Genomic DNA, 12,169 nt, shown 5'->3' on the forward strand with positions numbered 1-12,169 from the left:
GCGTCTCCCGTTCGAAAGAGATACGGTTGGAAATATGCAAATTTTTGCATATATATAACCGTATCTGTTTCGAATTGTCCACGTTTTTTGGACAGCCCGAGGATGTGTAGCGGGTTTAGTTTCCATGGTCTACTCCGATCCGAGATAGAGTTTCGGCAGCACCTCCCTGTTGTTCTCCGAATACACAATCTCCCTTCCGGGACGTGTATTTGGAGAACAGCGGGGAGGTGATGCCGAAATTCTATCTTAGATCGGAGTAGAGCATGGAAACTAAACCCACTACATATCCTCGGGTGGGATTAGGACCTATCTTTACCTAATAGACATTATAGGAACGTGTAGATGCAACGTGATTTTATATATTACTCGCTGATATGCTAGAGGATGGATGACCGTGAGTGGATGTACACGGGCCGCTCTAGTCAGAATTCGTTGACCAATGAATGGATCGACAAGACGGATGCTTTCTTGGAACGGGCGTTTGCAATTGTCAAAGGAGCTAGATCGACTTGGTGTCCATGTAGCAAATGTGGAAACATGCGTCGGCAAACCAAGCTAGACATGGGCAAACATCTTGTGAAGAATGGATTTACGTCAGACTACACCAGGTGGACCTACCATGGTGAAGCTGATCGTGGGAGAGACGAGGTCTTGAGACAACGCATCGAGGAATATGATGATGATGCCGGAGTGGGAGACATGTTAAATGACTACCATGAAGCACACTTCGATGAAGCAAGTAGGGAGGAGGAGCCAGAGGCTACCGCAAAGGCGTATTATGACATGTTGTCTGCGGCACAGCAACCCCTTCACGGGCATACCAAGGTTTCTCAACTGGATGCCATTGCACGCCTAATGGCTGTGAAGTCTCAGTTTACCTTGAGTCGAGACGCCTTTGATATTATGCTGGCAGTTTTTGGTAGCCTGCTCCCGGATGGTCACATCTTGCCAAAGAGCATGTATGAGGCACAGAAACTCCTTCGTGCACTTAAGATGCCATACGAGCAGATACATGCTTGTCCGAAGGGATGCATCTTATTTAGGAAAGAGTATGCGGAAGAAAAGTACTGTGTGAAGTGCGAATCGTCTAGGTTCCTAGAGGTAGACTCTGGTGATGGTCAGAAGAGGCAGCTCGCAATCCCCGTGAAGATCCTACGGTACCTTCCTTTCATACCGAGGATCCAACGGCTTTACATGACTGTGGAATTTGCGAAACAGATGACATGGCACAAAAACGGACGTCGATACAATCCTGAGAAGATGGTACACCCATCCGATGGTGAAGCCTGGACAAGGTTTGATGAGATTTATCCTGAGAAAGCTTTAGAGGCTCGTAATGTACGTGTTGCGCTGGCAACAGATGGGTTTAATCCTTATGGAATGGCGGCTGCCCCGTACACCTGTTGGCCATTGTTCGTTATCCCCCTCAATCTCCCCCCTGGCGTCATCTTTCAACGACAGAACATATTCTTATCGTTGATAATTCCAGAACACCCGGGGAATAATATGAGTGTGTACATGGAGCCTCTGATTGATGATTTGATCCGTGCTTGGGAGGAAGGGGTATGGACATACGACCGAGCTACAAAGACAAACTTCAAAATGCATGTTTGGTACCAGTACTCCCTGCATGACTTGCCGGCATATGGGATTTTCTGCTGCTGGTGTGTTCACGGGAGGTTCCCATGCCCAGTATGCAAGGCTTCTCTGATGTTCATTTGGTTGACGAAGGGTGGAAAGTATTCTTCGTTCGACAAACATCGACAATTCCTCCCTCCTGACCATCCATTCAGACTAGACATCAAGAACTTTACGAAAGATGTCGTAGTTACAGACCCTGCACCGCAGATGATGACAGGAGCCGTGGTTCGTGCTCAGTTAGATGCTCTCGAGGTCAATAAACAAGAAGGTGGTTTTGTGGGATATGGTGAGCAACATGCTTGGACTCGGAAGTCGTGCTTGTGGAACCTCCCCTATTTTGATGATCTTCTTCTTCCACATAACATTGATGTAATGCACACTGAAAAGAATATCGCTGAGGCAATTTTTGGTACAATCATGGACATTCCTGATAAGACAAAGGATAACGTTAAGGCTAGAATGGATCAAGCGAGGTTATGCGACAGACCAAAGTTGGACATGGCGCCTCCTAGAGCCGGCAAGTCGTGGAGAAAGCCTAAGGCCGATTTCGTCCTGACGAGGGCCCAAAGGAGGGAGGTACTAGAATGGTTCCAAACGTTAATGTTCCCTGATGGGTATGCAGCGAATCTGAAGAGGGGAGTGAACTTAGCTACTATGCGAGTCAACGGGCTCAAGAGTCATGATTACCACATATGGCTTGAGCGTCTACTTCCGGTGATGGTTCGAGGCTATGTCCCTGATCATGTCTGGCAGGTGCTAGCGGAGTTGAGCAATTTCTTTCGCCAGCTTTGTGCCAAGGAGTTATCTCGTACCGTGGTTGCAGAAATGGAAAAAATGGCGCCTGTGTTGCTCTGTAAGTTGGAGAAGATCTTTCCACCCGGCTTCTTCAATCCGATGCAGCATATGATTCTACACCTCCCGTATGAAGCAAGAATGGGGGGGCCTGTGCAGGGCCGTTGGTGCTATTCGATTGAGAGATGTAAAAATAAATGCAAAATTGAAGCATCCATTGCAGAGGCATACATTCTGGAGGAGGTGTCAAACTTCACAACAAAATACTATGCCGACAACCTTCCTAGTGTGCATAATCCACCATCTCGTTACAATGCCGACGGAGATGAATCGAGCCTTAGCATTTTTCGAGGGCAACTCGGAAGTGCAAGTGGTGCGACCCATAAGACCTTGAAACATGAAGAATGGCGCATTATCATGCTGTATGTGTTGACCAACCTATCCGAGGTGGAGCCATACATGATGTATGTTCTCAACAAACTTGTTCTCAAGTAGTCGCTTTTCTATGTCCAACTCTCATGTTTCTTATTGGTACAGGGAATTTCATCGTCAATTCTGGCGTAAATCAAGGAAACCTACCCCGCACGAAAGTGATACCCTTCTCAAAGAGGGTGCGGGAAATGGAAAACCCGATTTCATTTCTTGGTTCAAGCAGAAGGTACAATCCAACTTAGTTTGATATTACAAGTTGCTTGTACATGCAAATAATAAAACGCACCACCCTGCTTGAACTTGTAGGGCCAAACCGAAGCGTCTATGAATGTCGAGTTGAGACAGGTTGCCAATGGTTGTTCCTATAAGGTCAAGTCGTTTACCGGTTATGACGTCAATGGATATCGCTTTCACACAACAAGGCACGAGCAGAGTCGGCCCAATCGAAGAACCACAAATACCGGAGTTTTTACGCCAGGCTTTGATGGGGTCGAGTACTACGGAATAATTGAAGAAATATACGAACTAACTTTTCATGGTTGCAAACCTCTTAATCCAGTCATATTCAAATGTCATTGGTTTGATCCAGATGTCGTGAGACGCACCCCTAATCTTGGGCTAGTTGAAATTCGACAATCATCCGTCTTACCAGGAGACGACGTCTATATTGTGGCTCAACAGGCCACACAAGTTTATTATTTGTCATACCCGTGCCAAACCGACAACCGTCTTAAGGGTTGGGATGTTGTGTACAAGGTATCGCCACACGGTAAACTACCTATACCAAACAATGAAGATTACAATATAGACCCCAACACATATGACGGAGAGTTCTTCCAAGAAGATGGGCTCGAAGGGAGTTTTGTGATAGATTTAACCGAGGCGATCGGAATGGAAGTAGACAATGAAGGGGTTGCTGATGAGGACGCTGGAGACGAGGTTCAGAATGAGAAGGACTTAGAACTACTTCAGCGATTACAATTAGGCAATGACAGTGATCACGACATTCCTCCTTCGGAGCACGGGCATGATTATATCGACATGCGTGATAGTGATGATGAGACTTATGATCCAGCTAATCCCGATCATGACGATTATTTCTAATACATGTATGAGTCATACTAATTTATTTATTATTTATCATATCTTTCTAAGTATGTTTTGTTTATCTGTGCTGATTGGTTTACTCTTTTTATTTGCAGGTAATTGAGCAATGGTGGGCGCTACGAGGAAGCTCGCGGCGATTTGCGAGAGAATCGCCGCTGTAGGGAGGGGTTCAGGTTCAGGTTCTGGGCCAGGGTCAGTTTCTGGGAGGCGTCGAGGTAGGCCTCGAGGCAGGGGTGAGGAGGAGGAGGAGCAGGACCAGGAGCAGGAGCAGAGACAGAGGCAGAGGCAGAGGCAGAGGGGTCGACGGAAGGGTAGGGCGAGGACCCCGTCGCCTGAACCTAACCCCCCGACGTCTGAGGAGGAGGAGGTACCTTCCGCACACGCCTCTGGTGAGGAGGAGGAGGAGGAGGAGGAGCAGGAGCAGGAGCAGGAGCAGGAGGGGGAGAGAGAGGGGGAGGAGGCAGGGGATGCCCAGTCCAAGATCTGGTTGCGAGGTCCCTCGTCCCTCCCGAGGCGTCCGATACCTGAGCATAAACGCCCGCTGATTAAACCGACAGGGACCAGGTAAGTAACTTTAAATATTCGCAATAATTTTGATATGTTGAAAATTATAAAAGAAACTAATAATTTATATTAATCACTTGTGCAGGAGTTGGATTAAGCTCAGTGGGGGTGATCACAACCGCAAGGTCAACGGCATCCTTGGCCTTTTGTGCAGGGAACACTTCCCTGGCTTGGTGGTGTACGCCGGACAGCGGGAGCCGGCCTACACGTGGGACCACTACGTCGCCGCCCCCGACGTCTCTGATCGTGATCGCAGGAGATTCACCAACATAGCGGAGCGGGTGAAGGGCGAGCTATGGGTAAGTATTCCTCGTACTACATTGCTCAATACATCACCTTCACTGGACATTCTTGAAATAATAACTTTATACATCGCCTCTATATGCAGGACTTCTACAGATGCCAGGAGGGATTCGAGGCCAAGGCGAAGTCCGTCTCTGAACAAGCCGCCAAGAAGCTCGTGAAGGACATGCACTACGAGGCGCGCGTCCAGGCCATCATCGAGTTCTACGCTCAATACAGAACCATGAAGGTTAAAAAAGAAGAGGCAAGGACAATGAACCTGACCAAGGACCAATTCATGAGTGTAAGCAAAGAACGTTGATACTTACTTTATTTGAGATTAATTACGCTTAATTTCTTTTTTCATAAGTCACATGCTTGATGATGTAGGTGCCTCCGTGGTGGTGCCGAGCGCATATCCGGTGCTGGGAAAAGATGGTGGATGAGTGGTTGCAGCCCGGGTGGTTGGAGCACCACCTTGCTTGCCGGGAGCGGCGTTTGCAGATGCCAGGTGCATCACACCATCAAGGCAGCCTGAGCCTTGATGAATATAGGGAAAAATGGGTATGCAACTCCATTTCTGTATTCTAACGCTCAATTCTGCATAATTTCTAATCATTTTGCATTTTTGCCGTAGTCGTCGTCACATGATGGCCAGTCTTGCTCCCAGCTCAAGGCATGGGTTCTGTCCAAAAAGGGCAAGGCGACGGCCGACATCGACTTCAACCCGGAGGACCCGCCTGAGGCGTACAGCCATCCAAGCATCCACAGCCGCGTCACCCAGTATACAACGATGGCAAGGGAGGTTCACGGGCCACAGTTCGATCCGAGCTCCCAGGATATTGATGGAGAAATCGTGATGAGGGTGGGAGGAGGCAAGAAGCATGGTCGGTATTGGATTGGCGACAGCGTAATTGACACGGCCTCTACTCCCACTCTCTCCCAGATCAGAGCAAGGAGCACGGACTCGAGCCCAGCGATACGCCCACGGCCGACCACTGCACAGTTCCAGATAGAGGCTCTCCAGGTTCTTTCTCTTCCATTCATCATTCGTTGGTTCTTACGTACTTTAGCTTTGCATTGCTTTGCATTGTAACATTGCGATGAAATATTTTAGGCCCAGGTGGAAGCAGAAAAGAAGCAACGGGAGGAGATGGAGGCGAGGGTGGAGCGGTTAGAGGCCGAGCGGCAGAGGATGGACGAAGAAAGTCGGTTGAGGATGGACCAAATGTTCCAATACATGCAGAATTTTGCATCGAGTATGGGTCAACCTTTGCCACCGCCACCGATGCTATTCCCTTCACCTCAGCCACCCACAACTACTCCAGTGAGTCACTTGACACCTTGAAACTTAAATATTTTAGGCTTTTATTTCCAAAATTTTTCTGTTGATAAAACTTTAAACAAAAAAATACTTAGTGTCTGTATATTTTAAGCTCATCAATCCTGTGCTCTAGCATTGCTTAAAATATTATCTTTACTTCTTCTGTCTGTTTATTTCCTAACACAATACCCATTTAAGTATAGTATAATCTCTATCTGGTTGTGATAAATTTAGTGAAATGGTGTAAGGTGTGCTCAGGATCGTGGTCCCGTGGCTCCAGTGAAATGGATTGATGGACTAGTTCAGTTAACAGGAATACCTTATTTTGTAACACTCAGTTAATTTCATCACTTGCACTGCATCTTACAATACTCAGTTAATTTCATCACTTGCACTGCATCTTACAATTCTCCTGCACAAGCCAAGTATGAACATCAACGATGTCATTGGTACAATAAGAACTGAAATAGGATATGCATCTAGTTTTGACAAGCAAAACAAAGAAAATGTCGAAGTTGTATATTCCACTAGCTTAGATCTCACAGCATGTCTCCCACACGAAACAAGATCATAAAGCATTAGTATGGATGAGCTACTCAAATTTGAGCTAATTTATCGTTGTACATCCTAGCAACTAGCAGAATGATAGAGATCTACTATATATAGGTGAGCAAAGGCATTGGCCAAACAATAACTTCACAAGAAGTTCAGGCAGAGAGCATTCACGTCAGAAATTCAGTCATCTGAAGACAAATTAAAAGAGAGCTGAAGGAAAACAAACAAGGAAGGAGCACCTGCTTCTCTGTAGGACTGTGCAGGCTACAGCCTACAGGACTTGCCGAGTTGGTCGCATGTCCACTGGCCGCCCCCACTTACGCGCATCCAGCACAGTAGATACTAGCCGCGCCACCGCCCAGGCGGCCACCTCCTTATTCGATTTGCCCCGTGGCTGCGCCGTCGGGCGCCCCCATCTCCTCGATTTGGCCGCGCGCGTGCAGGAGCCAGGAGAGCTGGCCGTGACGCCGCCACCTCCTTTCTCGATTTTGCGGCGCTGCCGCCCGCTTGTCGTCTGCCTTGTCGGCGATTTGGCTGCGCCGCCACGGCTGCCGGCTAGGGTTTCGCCTCGCACTCGCTTGTGTGCGAAGGGCGTCAGGGCCTCAGGCGGTAATGCCACGCATGCGAGATGGGGGACGAGCTGCTCGCGGTGATGTTTCTGGACCAGCGCCTCGGCCTCAACTGAAAGTCTGAAACGAAGAACGGAGGGAGGGAGAGGACCTCGACTCCTCGACCTGCTTCAACCTGAAAGGCCTGGGCGTGTGACCGCACTGACCATTGATCTCTCTTCCTCTCTCTACAGCATGAATCTTGATGTAATATTTCTCCACGTAAGTACGTACTACCTAACTACGGCCCTATGAATGACGCGTGTCTGTATATGCATTCATGCACGCTTCTAAATATTATTCAGAGAGGCAGGCCGTGTAGCTCTGCAGCAACGAACCTGCAGAATTGGTTAAAGAAATCTTTGTAGCAGGATAAGGTAACGTGCCTCATTGACTGGATGCATGCACTTTTCATCCCTTCAACTCTTGACACGGTTTAAAGAAAAGAGAAACCTCCTCTCACTACAGGAAACAGTGACAATGCCGAGTGCTTTAGATGCACACATTTCGATACTGAAATTCACTTTGCAATATGAAGTCTAACACTGTTAAAAAGGAAGCTAACACTGTTTCGAATACTTCTCTTTTGTGCAGAATCAATCGGCGGCATCAAATAATCAGTTTCAAGACCCGGATTTGTCGCAGAGGTTCCAAGGGCCTACGCAGTGATTGCATTTGTATTGTGTCTTAGTTGTGACTTGTGATGATGGTTTATTGTAAATTGAGATGATGGTTTATTGTGACATGTGATGATGGTTTATTGTGAATTATGATGATGGTTTATTGTGAATTATGATACCTGTGACAAATAATTATGCCTGTCATGATGTTTTATTGTGAATTGTCATGGTTTTTTTTGTGGATTGACAGATATGTGACATTATTAAAAAAGAGACCATTTTCCATTCTGGTAACCTTCTTTGCCGAGTGTATTCCAGTGGACACTCGGCAAAGTGACCATAAAATCTGACCGCTGGAGCTTGTTTGCCGAGTGTTTTAGTTCTGACACTCGGCAAACTTGGGAAACTTTGCCGAGTGTTTTAGTTCTAACACTCGGCAAAGTAACCATAAAATCTGACCGCTGGAGCTTGTTTGCCGAGTGTTTTAGTTCTGACACTCGGGAAACTTGGGAAAGTTTGCCGAGTGTTTTAGTTCTAACACTCGGCAAACTTTGGAAACTTTGCCGAGTGTTTTAGTTCTAACACTCGGCAAATTTTGGAAACTTTGCCGAGTGTTTTAGTTCTGACACTCGGCAAACTTTGGAAACTTTGCCGAGTGTTTTAGTTCTGACACTCGGCAAACTTGAGAAACTTTGCCGAGTGTTTTAGTTCTGACACTCGGCAAAGTTGAGAAAATTTGCCGAGTGTTTTCCGTCGTGCACTCGGCAAAATCGACATCGCCGTTCCATCCCGTCAATTTTTTTTTGCCGAGAGTTTATTTTTGCCGAGTGTTTACTGACACTCGGCAAACTGTTTGCCGAGTGCCCGATGAAAAACACTCGGCAAACTACTGTTTGCCGACAAATCAATGCCGTGTGCTGTATGCCGAGTGTAACACTCGGCAAAGTATTTGCCGAGTGTTTTTGGGCGTTTGCCGAGTGCCCTTGACACTCGGCAAATCTACTGTATCCCGTAGTGAGTTGATAGAAGACAGAAGATAATAAGTAGCAATAGTAGTAAGTAGAGAGATGAGTAGTAGGAGTAGCAAGTAGTAGTAGGAGCAGCTGGCCAGCAACCACCAAGTACTAGGAGCAGACAGCAAGTACAGAGAAGATTAGTAGCCACCAGCCACATAGTAAGAGAGAATAGTAGTAGAGAGTAGACACTATGGAGTAGTAGAGCAGTAGTAGGACAGCAAGTTGCCGTTGCACACAAATATCAAACAGCAGCAGCTGCAACCACTGGGGAAGAAACGCATCCGAGCATAGCCACAAACACTAACACTAGGTACTTGTATGCATTCAAATAACCAGATAAAAATAGAATCAAAACTACTTAATTATCTATGAACAAAGATAGATAATGCACACTAGCTTATATATGGACATCTCCTAAATAATTATGGCACGTTAGATAATGCACACTAGCTTTGGGTATGTTAGATAAACATCAATTTGCAAACTGAAGTTTAGAGGCGAATTTTAATATTTGCTCAAGTTCGTTTTTGCTATATTGTATAAATGGCATGTTAGTTTCCTTGTTCAGAGGTCTTTATGGTTAATGATCTGGAGGATGTTTGTTGTGTATAATCTTATAGCATATTTACTGTATTAATTTTCTTCACCTTTGGTATAATGGCATAATGCTTCCATGTTACGGACAGAAAACTCTTGGTCATCATACAAGCTGCTGTAAATGCCAGATTGTCCAAGGGTAGTTTTGTGGAGATTGTTTGCACATGAGGTGAGCATTTCTTTATAGTAATAGTAATTTCTCATTATTATGGTTAAATGTTGACTTGCTATGCTAGACAAAATTAAGCATAGAATTATCAATTTTACATTCATGAGATGTGTTATATCTGTCATTTTCTTAAGGACATGTGTTAAGACGCAATTTATGATTTGCAACGAATTCCCTCTTCTCTAGTAGCATATACACCTTAAAACAAAAGGATAATTTTATCTCTAGAAGTTTAGCTGTATTTTCCAATTTACGATTTATCTGGTTTATCCTAAGTCAAACCATATTTACATGGACAATGTTTTATATAGATTGCCCACACAAGACTGACATTAATTAGACTTACAATAAAAACTACATATCACAAGTCTTTCATTTGAGAAGCTATATTTTCATAGACATTGTTAGTCAAAGTTAAAATTTCAGTTTTAGGACAAACCTAGATGGACTTATTTGTGATTACAAAAATATAACAGAACTTTCCAATTTACGGTTCACAAATTAAAACAAATTTACTGATGCTGAAGCTGTATGTTTTTTTCTTCTTTTTTTGCACACCTCTCTAGGATTTGGGTTGCAATATATATAGAAAGTACTTAACTGACTTAATTTTGTGAGAAATTTTCAGTTGTAGGTCTGTGCTAATTAAAAAGCATTCCACGTGTTCCCTATGCTTAGTTGAAAAATGTTAAAACACTACATGCATCTGAATGTGAATTGAGCTCTGTTTTCTTTTCTCCATGCAAGGCTGTACTTGACAGTTAGTTTGTTTCTGGATTGACACTTTGTTGATGATGCAGGTATGGTGAGAATATGTTAGAAGTTAAGAAGAATCCTAACTGGATATGTCTAGTTTGCCGTGGCATCTGTAATTGCAGTATATGCAGATCTAAGAAGGGATGGTTCCCTACTGGTTTAGGCGCTTGTGCTCTTGAGCTTTTAAAAAGCCAAAAGTGTCTAAGCATAAGACATAATGGAATGAAGTTCACAAAATTTGTCATAAAGTAATCAATAATATAGATCTAGAAAAAGCAGTGTGAGTATATGAATATTTCCTTTCATCAGAAATTTGGTTTATGAAAAGCAAAATAGAAATAACTCCGAGAAACATTCAGTCAGAAAAGGTTGTCTGTGTGCAAGTTCTCACCTATCATAAACAAAGCATATTTGTTTGAGAATGCTTATTTGTCATTGGCCTTCGGCTAAGAAAGGACGTTGAATTCAAATGAACTGCAAAGCCATTAGATATCTCAATAATCAAATCTTTACTAAATATTTGGAGAGCTCAGGCTTTGTATAAATCAAGGCGGTCTCTTTTGTTTTTTTTATTTTGAATTGACAAAGGATGATCCAATCCCATCTCAAGGGCAAAAACAGAACAAAGAACCTAGTTACCTACACATGTATTTTCCATGTCATATGGCACAATAACGCAACAATAGCTAAATAATCTGCATTTCCATAGACTGTAGCCCTAACATGCTGCTGTAAATATGTTCCTGAGCAACCAAATTGCAGAATGTTTTACGTATGTAGTTTCATATGCCTTTGTCCAAAGAAAATTCAGTCTGCCATCCCACAAACAAAACAATGGTAGCATATATCAAAGCCTACAAACCAATAGTTTGTCCCATTCCAAATTTCCAAATTTTAAATAATCTCAATGTAATGCAGCAGTATGTGCAGTCATCCAAATTTCCAAATTCAGTCACGGCAATAGACTATTGGTAGGTGACTAACAAAATAGCAGTCATCTATCTGCACATATATTTCAGGTTCAAACTCAACAATCATCTCATAGAGGCAAAGCATCGAACACTTGTTGTGCATATGTGCTATGAATGGACAAAGGTGGGTAGCAGGAGACGTACCTCGCAGTGTGGCATGCCCTTCGTTGCCTGCATGTATCAACTAGCAGCCGGATACATGCGCGGGGAGGGGAGGGGACGGGACGCCAGGAGCATCGGCAAGGCGAGGAGCGACCGCCGCCAGTCCAGCGCAAGGGCCACGGCCCACATCTTCGCGTCGCTCTCCTCTAGTACCGCGGCCGTACCAAGGCGGCGGAGTCGCGCCGCGACCGTGGCCGAGCGTGGGGACGTGGCCCTCGTCTTCGCGCCGCTGGCCGGTCAGAAACCCTAGCGCCGCCGGCCGATCGGAAACCCTAGGGCGGGGAGCAAGCGCGCGGGTGCGGGGAGGGGGCGCGCGGGTGCGAGGAGGGGGCGCGGGCGTTGGGACAGGTCCGGGAGGCGGTGTCGGTGGGGCAGCCTGACGGCGTCGGAGGAAGAAGAGAGCGCCCAACAGGCTAACACCCGTGCGCCCTTGAATTTATACTCGGGACGATTTCTAAGGGCGGTTCCTAATCCAGCCGCCCCTACAAATGCATTTGAAGAGGCGGTTTCTGATCCAATCGCCCCTACAAATATTTTCTATTTTTTTAAATTATTAATTCTGTATTTTTTATA

At 45.3% G+C, this 12,169-nt stretch overlaps 2 protein-coding genes across 2 annotated transcripts; both read left to right on the forward strand.

Moving 5' to 3' along the window:
* Positions 1–561: 561 nt before the first annotated feature.
* Positions 562–4,071, forward strand: LOC136530640 (uncharacterized). Its single transcript, XM_066523363.1, has 4 exons — positions 562–2,897; positions 2,971–3,091; positions 3,172–3,482; positions 4,068–4,071. The coding sequence occupies exons 1-4, from the start codon at positions 562–564 to the stop codon at positions 4,069–4,071; spliced, it is 2,772 nt and encodes a 923-aa protein (XP_066379460.1).
* Positions 4,072–4,372: 301 nt separating this feature from the next.
* On the forward strand, positions 4,373–8,109 carry LOC136530639 (uncharacterized). Its single transcript, XM_066523362.1, has 7 exons — positions 4,373–4,536; positions 4,622–4,835; positions 4,925–5,122; positions 5,209–5,382; positions 5,456–5,845; positions 5,936–6,145; positions 7,900–8,109. The coding sequence occupies exons 3-7, from the start codon at positions 5,006–5,008 to the stop codon at positions 7,972–7,974; spliced, it is 966 nt and encodes a 321-aa protein (XP_066379459.1). The 5' UTR covers positions 4,373–4,536; positions 4,622–4,835; positions 4,925–5,005; the 3' UTR covers positions 7,975–8,109.
* The last annotated feature ends 4,060 nt before the right edge of the window (positions 8,110–12,169 follow it).

This window comes from Miscanthus floridulus, unplaced genomic scaffold, assembly GCF_019320115.1.
Source record: "Miscanthus floridulus cultivar M001 unplaced genomic scaffold, ASM1932011v1 fs_169_1_2, whole genome shotgun sequence".
NCBI lineage: Eukaryota > Viridiplantae > Streptophyta > Magnoliopsida > Poales > Poaceae > Miscanthus > Miscanthus floridulus.

What these genes read in the sequence shown, in the direction of transcription:
- LOC136530640 (XM_066523363.1), top strand. Translation starts at nt 562, where the DNA reads ATGGGCAAACATCTTGTGAAGAATGGATTTACGTCAGACTACACCAGG. An exon ending in GAGGTGGAGCCATACATGAT is followed by an intron (nt 2,898 to 2,970) that starts GTATGTTCTCAA and finishes TTATTGGTACAG; the next exon opens with GGAATTTCATCGTCAATTCT. An exon ending in TTTCTTGGTTCAAGCAGAAG is followed by an intron (nt 3,092 to 3,171) that starts GTACAATCCAAC and finishes TTGAACTTGTAG; the next exon opens with GGCCAAACCGAAGCGTCTAT.
- LOC136530639 (XM_066523362.1), top strand. Translation starts at nt 5,006, where the DNA reads ATGCACTACGAGGCGCGCGTCCAGGCCATCATCGAGTTCTACGCTCAA. An exon ending in CCAAGGACCAATTCATGAGT is followed by an intron (nt 5,123 to 5,208) that starts GTAAGCAAAGAA and finishes TTGATGATGTAG; the next exon opens with GTGCCTCCGTGGTGGTGCCG. An exon ending in TCCAGATAGAGGCTCTCCAG is followed by an intron (nt 5,846 to 5,935) that starts GTTCTTTCTCTT and finishes GAAATATTTTAG; the next exon opens with GCCCAGGTGGAAGCAGAAAA.